This window comes from Pundamilia nyererei, unplaced genomic scaffold, assembly GCF_000239375.1.
Source record: "Pundamilia nyererei isolate P.nyererei 1_Seehausen unplaced genomic scaffold, PunNye1.0 scaffold00005, whole genome shotgun sequence".
Taxonomy (NCBI): Eukaryota; Metazoa; Chordata; class Actinopteri; order Cichliformes; family Cichlidae; genus Pundamilia; species Pundamilia nyererei.
In genome coordinates, this window is record NW_005187406.1 from 1 (window position 1) to 13,117 (window position 13,117).

The following is a 13,117-nucleotide window of genomic DNA, read 5'->3' on the forward strand; positions in this document are numbered from 1 at the left end:
ATGTATGTATGTATGTGTGTGTGTATATATATATATGTAATAGGACATGTAATTTGTACAGTTTTTGTGACATATGTGGAATGTAAATATATGGACTTAATTGAAACGGTACCTGTTAATAAATGTGTTATATACATGAAGAATAAACTTGACAGTCTGTGGTCATTTAAATGAAAAAAAATACATATGTACGCCAGATTCTTATATCAACAATTGACAAACACGGGTTCCTTAGGGAGCTGCAGGTGGAGCTCTGACATCTCAGGTCTGATGTGATACTGAAGTGAGTATGTACTGTCATGGTGCCAAGATCTAAAGAGCCTTTGAAGAAAAAGCTGTGGATAGTGAATAAATGACTGTGTAGAAAAAGCAGGGGCAACAGTTTCCAACAGGAAGAAGAGTAAGAATTGACTGAAGTGTCCATTGCAGGAAAAACGGTATAACAGTGGGACAACACAACGAGTAAAAAGGCCAAAGTCTGTGTCAGTTTAAATACTGCCAAGTGTAAATGAATGCAGATTTATCTAAACTGTGCTAGTCTCCCATTATCCAGACCTCCCACAGTGACAGGTGTGGAGTCAGTCAATACTTGAATATTTTCCAGTTACAGAAGTTGCCTTGTACACTGCAGGTGCAGTACAAAAGCATTTATCTGCACTGATCACAATTTCAAGCTGTTCGAATGTTCTTGTGAATTACACCCACTGCATCAACGGCATCCTAGTTGCAAAGCCAGCACAATGCCATCTAGCTCCATTAAAGAACTTGTTAGTCAAATTCTTGATTTTGAGTAAAGGATCAAGAGTTTTTTTAAAGGTCAGTGTTCGTCTTCTACTCAGATTATAAAGCTGAACCCCACAAGAGGCAACATTTTCCTATTGTCCCTGGAGCTCCGCACGTGTTCGGCATTGAAAAGTGCAAAATTATTATCGGTATTCTAACTCAACAGCCTACTCTCTTTTCATCTTTCCTCAACACAGAGATAACAATTCAGACAGGCATTTCGAAATTACATCAAAAGGGGGAAAAACAGGCAGCAGAATCAAAGATATGAAAAGATGCCAAAATGCTCTCAGAGAGTCCGTGCTCAGGCAACCTTTAGTGTTGTTTATCTCTTGGGATCATATCAGTGTAATCATTTCTTCTTCTTCTTTTTAACAGAGAACAGTCATGAAAGCTCATAGCTGTCATGGTCTCATCATCGGTCTCGATAGAGTGGCTAGTTTGTTTTCTTCTTGTGCATGTGTGGGAGTTTGTGTGCATCATGCACATTGCTATCCACCTGTGGTTCTAAAACTCTTACTTATGGCTATTTATGACTCAGTATGTGATTTAATATTTATTTTCATAATTAAAAGAGTGCATGTTTTGTACCATCATCAAAACTGTATCTTCATAACTCAGCAATACACAAGATGAGGCGTCTAAATAAGAATAAAAAAACAAACAAAAAATCTCTCAACGCTTGTTAAGCCCAAATTTCAAAAAGACATAAACTGTAATGAATGTAGTTGTGAGGTAATGCTTTACTTTAAGGTGGACATTGGTGAGTTACACCAGCGAGTCAAGCATTTCTGATCTGTTGGCACGTGGTGTTGAAGATAACATCTCCTGTAATGAAATATTCCTGCTTATGTATTCCTGCTTAATTAATCCATCCATCCATTCATTCTGGGATGAATGGATGGAGCCTATCCCAGCTGTCTTAGGGCGAGAGGCAGAGTACACCCTGGACAGGTCGGGCTGTGCCATCAATTACTGTAAATTTAAATGTTATTAAGAAATGATCATACAAAAGAGGGTTTATAGAGAATACTGTTAAATGTTCCATTTCTATGCCATATGTGGGAACAATTTCCAGAGTGTGATCACAGTGCTGTGTGGGCTCATTCACATTTTCAGAGAAACCAAGTGAGTCTAAAAATAGAATACATCCACTGTTAAGGCTCCTGCTTTCAGCATCTAGATGAATATTATAACTGTCCGCTGCTATTATTTTATCTAAACTGAGCACTAAACCAGATAAAAAAAAGACTGAGAAATCAGATGAAAACTCTGAGTAAGGGCAGGTGGATGATAGATAACAACAAACTACAACCCTTTGCCAGTGAGGGACAGGTCTAACAGTCAAGCTGTCAAATGAAGGCTTTCTATAGCTGACAATGTATTTATATAACACATAATACAATTAATATGCCCACACTTGAATGATTTGTGAAACTCATGATCTGATAAGAAAATAGAAGCCCTTATTTAAATGTTACTCTAACATTTAGAAGTACAAAGTGTAAAACTGATTATATATATTATATATAAGTTGTAAAGTTACTTACTCACTGATAAGTGACTACAGCTCAGAACACATGCTCATACAGAATTACTCATACCCTCACCAGGGACCTTACCACCCTTGGTGACCACAGAGCTTATCCATGCCTAAAAATAGCCCTGGTTCAATTTGTCAGAAACTTCAACATCTGCCAGCATTCAGAGTCCAATAAGGTACTGACCTTCACTGAAAGAGACAACCATCATGGCTACTGTGCAGCATGCTTTATGTGGGTTCAAAGTAAACTCTAAGGATAAGTATGTGTTGTTATACGGCAATAGAAAGCTTTGGTAAATTCATTATACATCCTGCGCAATGATAATATAATAAGCAGTAATGTTAAAAGAACAACAAAAAGCTATAAAGTGTTAGCATTTCATTTGTCTTGTCACATTCTAGCATAGCTCTGCAAAGTATGTCAGTATTGTGATTACCAGAGCCCGCTGCCCACAGCACAATAAACAATAAACAATAAACCTCTCCATTGTGGCAATAAACCTCTCCTGTGTGTGTGTCAGGCACACACACAGGTGAGGAAATTTATTATGAAACCATAGAGAAGCGTCCTGCAACAACAACATCTGTAAACGCACAAGTGTCAAGACAAACAATAACCCCAAGTACATACAGAAGGCTAGAGCCTATTCAAATGCATGTGCATATTTTTACCAGGTTTAAAAAAACAAATTCACACAGCATTCAACAGTCAAGTACTGTTTTGTAGCAAAGATAGCACTGTGAAAGTTCTGCTTAATAATAATGTTAAACCGCTCAGCAGCAACTCACAAAGGCCTGAAGGGTTACATTCATCTGGGTGCACAAATATAATACCCCAAATGTGACTCTGTGTTCAGAGGTTTAGGTAATAAATCTGTTCTCAATGAACGAGATGCACTCAAAGGGCTCAAAATGTCTGTGAAGGTATTCATTAGAGGAAGATTTGTAAGTCTCTTCTGCTGGACTAAAACCATGTTTTTAATTACAAGGTTGAAACTAAACAATCTGATGAGGCCAACAAAGGGAAAATTATAACAGATTTTTGGGGGATGAAACTTATTAATACTAAGCAAACTGGTGGTTAACAAAGTAATGCTTTTTTACTATTGTGATAGTTAATCACATTAACTAATAGCTCATTTTGAAAAAAGCACCCTTTATTTAAGTATTGGTTACTACTATGTAATGCAATTTGGCTTGTGTTAGAATTTAATTAAATAACTAAAGCTTTTAAATAAATGGTTTGGCAAAAGCTCAATATTTGTTTGCAAAAATAAAGCAGAAAGCAGCATAACATGGCAATATTTCAACATTTCAAAATAAATTTAAAAAATCAAAATTTATTTATATAGCACATATTAAAACAACAGCGTTGACCGTAGTGCTTCACAGTCAGTAAAAGCATGAGACAATTAAAACAAACAATAGGTAACAACACAACAAGCTAGAACAGCCAACTAGTTAGAATCAAAAGCCAAAGTAAAAAGATAAGTTTTAAGACGTGATTTAAAAGACTGGATAGACTCGGCAGTAAGAATATGAACAGGGAGGTTATTCCAGAGTCTAAGTGCCACGGTTGCAAAGGCCCGGTCACCTCTCGACTTCATTCGAGACCTAGGTTGTGCTAGGAGCCTGTGATTGGATCATCTAAGTGCTCTGTTGGGATTGTATAAGTGGAGTAGTTCAGAAAGATAGCTGGGCGCTAAATTATTCAAAATTTATAAGTGAACAAAAGAACATTCGTCCATCCAGTCCGAGACACGGTCAGTGACACCCTCAGCAGTTGTGAGTCACTATGGAAAAAAATTTTGTTTTCTGACATCAACCAGTTGGAAAAAAATAAATCTCAGATTCTGGTTTGCTGGTGAGGGGCGGTATTGTACAAGTAGGGGAGGCATCATTGGGGCCACTGCCACCCCTGCCACTACTCTTGACACACCCCTGCTCCATGCTTCGATCTTAATCATCGAGCAAAATATGGACACAGAAATGTAATTACGTATGACTAAGACAATATACTACTCAAAAAGATTTGATAGTGTCACTTAATGTACATTTAATCAATGGATGCTTTGACAGCAAGAAAAGTAAAAAATTTCAAACAATTTGAAAAAAATAACATAGAGCTATATTCTAAAAATAACACCAAAGGAGAAATCGGTATTCAAAGGCAGATGGTGGGCAGGGCATCACGGATTACTCCGTGGAGCTTCAACTTGCAGTTTCTTTCACACACGCTCAGGACCAAACATCTCCACAGCCCACAGCGCATCTGAGAGCAGCGCAGTTCATTTCCAAAGGACGTAAAAGCTGTAAGTAAATACATGTTTTCTTTGTTCTCCATAACCTGTTAGAGCTGTTCCACAGATGTCCCCAAATACTGTTGTTATTTCTTTATATAAAAGGAAAGTGTTAGCACTCTGCAAAAATATGCTGCAGGACTCAATTCATTTATTTACTAACGTAGCGTCGCATTTTTAAGGGAATTTCCGAGGTTGAAAAATCGACAGATTTAAAAGAAAAAAAGAGAAAAAAACGTTCATGCTTTCTTAAAAAAAATAATAGCTTCATTTTCTATTTAGTGCAGCTTAAAAGCATTGTCTTTGCAAGTACAAAAAGTGTGATGTGCTTAAGACTTCATACCTCCATTCTCTTCTTGTTAAAATGCTTTGAGTTTCTTGCTCTTATAGTTTTATTCTATGTTAAAATGCATTAATCTTAATGGGAAGACCCCACAGCTACTGTGCATCCCTTCACAGCGGTCCTTTCAGTGAAACCACACAATATTAGAAGGTTAGTTTTCATCTGGTTTAATGAGCAGTTTAGGATAAACTTATTTTGGATTGGGGTTTAAAAAGCTGGAACAAGCATGTAGAGGTGTCGTGAGTCAAGCCTGAGGTAACCATGGCCACACTTAGCAAGTCCCTGGCTCCAGTTGTTTACAAGAATCGCATTTCTGTCTTTAAGTTGTGGTTTTCTTTGGATTTTTTTTTTTTATCACTACGTGAGTGACAGGCTAGAGGAAGCTCCACATGGGGCAGGTTACAAAGAAACCAAGCCCCATGTGATGCTTCACGCTGCTGCAGGGAATGATTCAGAAATGCCGCCTGCCAGGAGACAGAAATCAGTGTTTTGGCAGCTTATTGGTACACAGTGGCAGGCTGCACTCAGCCTAAGGTGGACCTCCCACAGATGGTTGGGACATGGAGCCCCTGAGAGGCTTTTGCTAATAGTGGAGTTCCTGTGCAGTAGCACCAGTGGGTTAACCTTTAGCCATGTCACACAGCACTGAGGTAGAGAGGCGGGTATACTCTGGACAGGTCGCCAGTCAGCATTATTTTATTTAAGAAAGTCAAAAGAGGAAAAGCATTTTTTCCAAATTTTATTGCACAATTTAAACTGCTGTCTGGTCAAAGACTGATAATGAGATTTAAAAACAAAACAAAAAATACATACAGTATAAAAGTATATATATACGTCTGATTTTAAATGAGTATGTGCACGGTGTTAACAATGAAGTAATCTTGTGATTGAGATTTTTTTTTCAATTTTATTACCTGCTAAAATGTTTGTTAGAGCTCTGATCTCTCTTAGTTTCAGCATTTTTCAGACTACCAGAACACATCTGCTCGACACATCTGTGAACAAGTATTTGCATTGGGAACAAAACCTCATTCTGCTGTAGGCAACTTCAGAGGACAAAAGTATTGACTGCTTTGAACTTCTGAGGTAGCTTCATTTCCCGGTGAAAAGGCCAAAATTAACTATCAAAGAACTACAACAAGATTGTTGAGCACTGATCCACAAACTATGAATCATGAGCTGACTGAGCTGCGAAAGGCCCTTAAAGCGAAACAGGCTGAGAATTTTCAGTTAAGCAGGACGCGTAAAGAGCTAAGCAAACCTTGCAAAGGCTGCTAGGTGAAAGAGCAAATATGTGTATCAACCTAGACAAGAACAAGGTGACAATCGGGAAACTCAGCAAGGTCTGAGGTCCCGAAAAGGAGGAACTCGATGAGCTGAGTGCAAAAAGGATGCGAATTATGCAAAAACACTTGAAATGAGCAAAATAGGAATTCATTAGACAAAGATGGAAATGTAAAAAATACAAAGAAGAAATTGTTGGAAGTCCAGAAAACACTTGAACACGAGAAGATCGAAGTGATGGAAGAGTGGGAGAGAGTGGAGACCTCCCATGTGCAGCCCCATTTTTGTATTTTAGTACCATCAGAAACGACTAAACTTAAGAAAAATTGGTTGAATTAAACTGAATGAATTGAAAATGTCCAGGACTGCAGGACAAAGTCTGTGCTTTTAGAGCTGTAATAGCTCAGATCCATTTTGAGGTTACTGGAGTGCTTTAGAAAAGATATGGCCATTGAAGTTCAATTCATGAAAAATCACTCTCTCAAATGTTTTTACTCTGTGATCTTAACCACTTTCTAACAACTTCTAACAACTTCCATCCGTCACATATACTGTACTTCACTGCCTCCTCTCAATTTTGCAGATAAAGAAGAACAAGTCTGCAGCGATGGACCTTACTCACAACTTTATAGTGCTGACCTGCCTGCTGTTCCTCCACCCACTTAAGGTTAGCCAGTGAAAATAGACAAAGAGGATATCTACGGCTATTTTTTTTATTATCTAACTTTGATACATCTCTTCAATTAATCCTCTTCATGAAACAAGCCGGTTTAGCTCTTCTGGTTTTAAGGTTATCCCCTGTTTTAGTAGTTTTCGTTCTGATTGGTTGCCCTTCATAAACAAAAGGTTTAAAGTGAAGGTCTGAGCCTGAGAGCGAGTAAATCATGATAGAGCCAGAACTCTTCTTTGACATCATGTTCTGAATAGTGTTTTTATATGTATCTCATTACAGGTTGAAAAGGTGAGCGCTAAAGTTCTGGAGGAGACTTATCGAAAGTGGGTTCAGTACAAAGAAGACTGTTTCAACACGATAAGAAATGAGTCACTGCCTCAAAGTAAGCAACTGCGTGGTAGAGGAAAAAAAGGACGATATGTGATGGAATAGCAAAGGAGTTATTGAAATGTTAAATCAAACCTGGGGTTTTCTCCTAAGTTTCTTTTTGTTTGGCCTTCCAGCGGGCTTGTTCTGTAACCGGACGTTTGACAGGTATGCCTGCTGGCCAGATACTCCTGCTGGTGTTATGATCAACATCTCATGCCCTTTCTACCTGCCCTGGTATGACAAAGGTAACAACAAAAAACTGTCTGTGTCTGTCAGTTTGTCCTTTTCCCCTTTCAGTAGCTGCCAGTCTCTTCTTATTACTGGTCAGTGAGATTTTGCTGTGGATAACCAATCTTACATTTAATTGTACATTTTGATCCTCACTGCTGACACTAAAATGAAAGTAAAGCACACACTAAGTGTTGGCAGTGAGAGCTTAACTCACTAACTCACTAACTCAACTAACTGCAAATAGAAGTTATGCTGATCATCTACAAACCAAATGTTTGGATGCTCTGTAAATAGTAAATGTTTATGAGATATGCAAAATGATTTATATATCTCTGGATCATGTTCATATCTGGGTTCTTCTCCTTCTTCTTCTTCTTTCTGGAAGAGTTGCAGTGACTTCCAGGACAGAATGAACTACGGGTTTTTATATAGTAGCTTTAAGTCAGTTTTTTTTCCTGTGTTCATCAATCATGAACATTATGCATCTTTATGACCTGTGAGCAGTGATTTAGCTTGCCTCTGCATGCTTGAGCCCCCAGTTTCCCTTAACTTGTACTAGGCAGGTGGTGACTGAAGGACTAACTGTGTTTCGTCCAGTGTCCCAGGGTGTTGTACGTAGGCGATGTGGATACGATGGCCACTGGGAGAGAGAGGACAATGGACAGGTGTGGAGGGATATGACACAATGTGAGGAGGAAAAAGAGGTTGCGTCTCAGGAGGTATGGCTACAAAGTAGTTTTTTTTTTCTTTTGTTTTCCTCTGTGGGGAAACATAGTTTCTTTTGTTTAGTGCTCAGTGTGTGTTAAAACTGTGGTCCTTTCTTATCACACGCAGGTCTCCATGAGTAAACAACTCAACTCATTCCTGACAATTTGCCTTGTGGAACAATAAAGTATCTATTTGTATGGCACTAAATCACAGCAACAGTCACCTCGAGGCTTGTTTTTATTAATAATATTAATAATAACACAGTTGTGTACAAGAGCGTAAGGGGTTACACAAGTTCTTTGTACAAACAAGAATACACCAAAGTCATAAATACCTTTACAAAATGCACATTAGCCACTGAAAAAACAGGAATATAAAAAAAAACATTCAGTGCTGGAAAAAACTAAAAGGTGAAAAAACTGCATCTAAAAATTTTGTTTTTAAAACTTGGGTAAATGCAACCTATGACGACCTGCTAAACATGACACACTGCAACGTATCCTTTTCACAGTTTTGCCAAAAACTCAGTGAATTGGACCAATTTTGTAGACGGGCCGATAAAGTCAGACAGGAAACAAATACTTGAACTTATTGCTTCATTTTGGGTTAACGTTTGTGTAATAAATAAACACACAGTGTAAAATATCAGTGCTGCAGTCAACAAGTTTCAAAGGGCGAAACGTTTACTTTTTACGGTCTCCATTTCCATTTTATTTTGTACTTTTGAAAGTTTCAATAAAGCTTGAAGAGTAGCTGCTTGTACAAAAGTCCTTCACTCCCATTCAAACTACAACTTCAGCCACATTTCTTTCACCCTGCAAGAGTGTGAGTCACTGTGAAAGCTTCCCATGGCTCAAAAATAACCGGCAAATCATTCATTCAAAATAGCTCCATTAAGAAAATTATAAGCCTGCGGTGAAAAGAAGCCAGGACGGCTTGCTTCCAAGAGCACTGATGTATTCAACTCGTCCTGATATGGTGAATGACAATCATCTGATAATGCCAAAAGTTTTTATCTGCAAACAAAGCAGAGGCCCTTCCTGATTTGGCTTTCGTTCACTCTTCACTTTAAGTAATTTTAGTTTTTTAGTTAATAAAAGTGAAAATTTGTCTTTACAGCTGTGGTTCAAACAGTTAATGGTGAGCTTCAGGATGCTGTACACCGTTGGCTATTCCTTGTCCCTCTTCACGCTTATAACAGCTCTCATCATTCTTCTAAGCTTTAGGTAAGCTCTGTGATAGATGTGGAAATCTTGTTTTTCACTATACTGTCAAACAAAACTCCACAAAACATAAAAAGTTTGTAAAAAGTCTGATCATCAGATCATCACATAACATGCTGAAACTTTTATTTCCTTACTCAGTGACCGCTGCTAAGATCCGTAATCCAAGATCCTAAAAGCACAATAGTTGTAAATTATGTTCCTTTGTGAATCAGATCATTTTTTTAAAAGCGCCAGAATCCACAGCATGTTTTTAAATCCAGGCAATTTGAAATTGTATTACTCTGTGTTCCTTGGCAGGAAACTGCATTGCACCAGAAACTACATTCACGCTAACCTCTTCCTGTCCTTCATCCTGCGAGCTGTAGCGGTCATTGTTAAAGACACAATGTTGGAACATCACTGGGGAAGAGAAATCATGAAGCCGACTGATGTGAGTGAGATGCTCAGTCATCAGGTACGTCTCGAAATTTACTGCTAATTATTTGCTTAGATTATTTGGCAATAGATCAGTGTGTAGGACGTACTGCTTTGATGCTAGTGCATTCAGGTAATTACGTAAAGCATGTTTAAAGACCACTCCCATGGAAATGGGTGGCTAATTTGCAAACTATTTTATGAAAAATAGCAAGTTTTAGAAATTTTACAAGTGCCATGCAAAGACTTTTGATATGCAATTTGTATTTTTCATGGGGTTTTTTTCCAATTTCTTTTAGGCTGCTGTTGGTTGCAGGATAGCACAGGTGATCATGCAGTACTGTGTCCTGGCCAATCATTATTGGTTCTTCGGAGAGGCTATTTATCTGTACTCAGTGCTTATTGCTTCAGTCTTCATTGACAGCAACAAATACCTACTTTACATCTATCTCGGTTGGGGTGAGTTCCATCTCTTCGTAAAAAAGAATCATACATTCAAGGGGTTAAATCTGCTTTTTGTCAAAGAACACTTTATCTTGACAGTACTTTAAGCTGACATGTTGCAGAACAATAGAAATGTGTCACCACGACGCCTCTGCTCCTCTTTAGCGCTGCCTTTACTCGAGCACTCAAAGGACAAAGCACGCTCTGCATCAGCAGGAGAGCTTTTATAATATGGATACCATGGAACAATACACACAGCATGCTATTTGATTCTTAAACTTATTCTTGAAACCTGCAGTACTGAACCCGGTGATCTCTGATGCTTTCACATTAGGAACTCCACTGTTGTTCGTTGTTCCCTGGGTGGTGGCGAAGATGTTGAAAGAAAACAAAGAGTAAGTGTGCAGACGTGTCCTCATGTGACAGATCATTGTGGAGAAGGGGTGGTGACATCTATCTACCTTTTTTTCTTAGGTGTTGGGCTGTCAATGAGAACATGAACTACTGGTGGATTATTCGTTTCCCGGTTCTTTTAGCTTCACTTGTAAGATGATTTCTGCAAATAGTCCCAAAAGTCTGCATTTATATTGCATGGCTCATAATACTTTGGATGATATACATCTGAATAAATAACAATACATATTATGATTTTCTGATCAACAGATAAATTTTCTGATTTTCATGAAGATCCTGAAGGTCATATTTTCCAAATTGCGAGCCATCAACCCAACTCATTACACCGATTACAAACTTCGGCAAGTTTTCTCAGCATTTGTTTAGTGAGCTGGATCAGAGATAGACAGATCATAGTTCTGCAGTGGGACAAGTTACCTATCTGTTTTATTTGCATTTTTTTAGGCTCGCCAAGGCAACTCTTACCCTCATTCCTCTGTTTGGAATTCATGAGGTGATTTTCGTCTTTGCTACAGATGAGCAGACGACAGGCGTTCTGCGCTACATCAAAGTGTTCTTCACACTTTTTATCAGTTCCTTTCAGGTAGGCAAGAACTTGTGAGTGACCGCTGGTTTTGCAGACATACTGATCAGATATGACGTTAAAACCAAGTGCGTGATACTTCCTCCTCTGATGATCAGGCTTCCCTAGATGCTTGAGTGGAGTTTTTTTATGGTGTGACAGGACGCTTTGTTCACCTCAGAAAGGCGCCTCCGTGTCGTGGTCCTGAGTCTTTGGCCCAGGTTTTTGAGTTTGTTTGGACTTTTGAGATGGTTATGTTTAGTTGTTATGTTTGTTGATGTTCTTTGAGTTTTAGTTATCTTCTAGTTTTGGCTACTGCTCTATTTCATGTATGTTCCCTTTTTCATGTCCAGTCTGTGTTTTGTCTCCCAGGTCTGTCATGTATTTCCATGTCTGTTTATCCCCTGTCCTAATGTCAAGCTCACATCCTTGTGAGTCTTACTGTGTATGTCACTTCCTGTTTTACTTTGACTGTTCCTCGTCTCATGTGCATTATGTTCAGTTTTGCTTCCTGTTTAATTAGTTGGATTCCAGCTGTCTTTCCACCTGTTGCCCATCCTCTTGTTATTCTGTGTATTTAAGCCCTCAGTCTCCCTTGCTTTCTTGTCATGTTGACATCGTACTTCTTCTCATGTTGTGTGTGAGTCAGTCAGTCAGTCAGTCAGACAGGAGCATTAGTGGTTCAGTTAGTTTACTCCAGCTGTGCTCTGTGTTAAAGCTGAGTTTTGAGTTAAGCCTGCATTTTGAGTCCTCTCTCTGCCACACAGCATTACATGAGAAGTCAGGGAGTACACTGGTGCTGAGGGGCCAAAGCTGTGACAACGTGATCATTGTAATTCTGAACACATGTCAGAGACTTCAACGTTGTGGCTGATCAATTTATGTGTGTCACTGGGGGGGGGGGAAGAAAAGAAAAGCTGCCTAGATGTGATCTAATTGATTCATTAAGCAAAGAACATCTTGCTCAAACTAAACTGGACTATTTTTATGAACTGGTGTCTCCAGGGATTTCTGGTGGCTGTGCTCTACTGCTTTGGCAATAAAGAGGTTTGTTGTTTCATTGTTTCATAGCTATAAGTGATTTTGTAAATAACAGGCAAAATACTTAAACCACAAGTTTAAAAGTGTATATTTTTAATGTTGAGACGTTGTTCTTAGGGCTGATGGGACAACATCACAATTAAAAAACAGGCATTATTGTTTCTGTATTCTTTTATTTTTTACTCTAAATGTTCTGTTGCAGGATTTGCATCCTTAACAGTCTAATTTTAATGACATCACAACAAATGGGCTTTAAACTGCCGGAAGCTTTATGAAAAAGAACATTAATTCTTAAATAAGTTATCATCCTCTTTGGGTGCAGGTGCAGGCAGAGCTAAAGAGGAAGGTGGGCAGGTGGAGAATGGCGACGGAGACTGTATGCTGTGGACAGTGACTAGCTGTGCTGGATTCTCGAGAAGACAATTTTTCCATTGCCACAGTGCCACAGCGCAATGGATCCTTTGTGTCAGCAAGTCGACCGGTGCCTGATTGTTCCCTGAGTCCTGGTAGTGCACGCATTTTGAGGCGTCAGCAGCCACCAACCTCTCCACAACCACATGCTTCTTTACAGCACTTTCCATCAGAGTTAGAGAAAGACAACATCCAAAGCCATGTGGATCAGGATGCGATTGGATTGGACAAGTCACAGGGAATGCAGGTGTCCTTCCTCATTCATCTTAAAGACCCTGTGGAGCTACTCCCACATGTTGTGAATACAGATTCAGACTGAATACAGCCTTGCGTTCATTGTACATTTCATTTTCGGTGAATAGTAAATGAAC

At 38.9% G+C, this 13,117-nt stretch overlaps 1 protein-coding gene across 1 annotated transcript; it reads left to right on the forward strand.

Moving 5' to 3' along the window:
• The first annotated feature begins 6,261 nt into the window (after positions 1 to 6,261).
• On the forward strand, positions 6,262 to 12,729 carry LOC102200323 (glucagon receptor-like). Its single transcript, XM_005721943.1, has 14 exons — positions 6,262 to 6,312; positions 6,837 to 6,920; positions 7,206 to 7,308; positions 7,430 to 7,540; positions 8,124 to 8,245; positions 9,354 to 9,460; positions 9,758 to 9,914; positions 10,174 to 10,333; positions 10,653 to 10,713; positions 10,793 to 10,862; positions 10,982 to 11,073; positions 11,177 to 11,315; positions 12,300 to 12,341; positions 12,658 to 12,729. Exons 1-14 carry the CDS (start codon positions 6,262 to 6,264, stop codon positions 12,727 to 12,729), a joined length of 1,371 nt encoding a protein of 456 aa, XP_005722000.1.
• Positions 12,730 to 13,117: the final 388 nt, after the last annotated feature.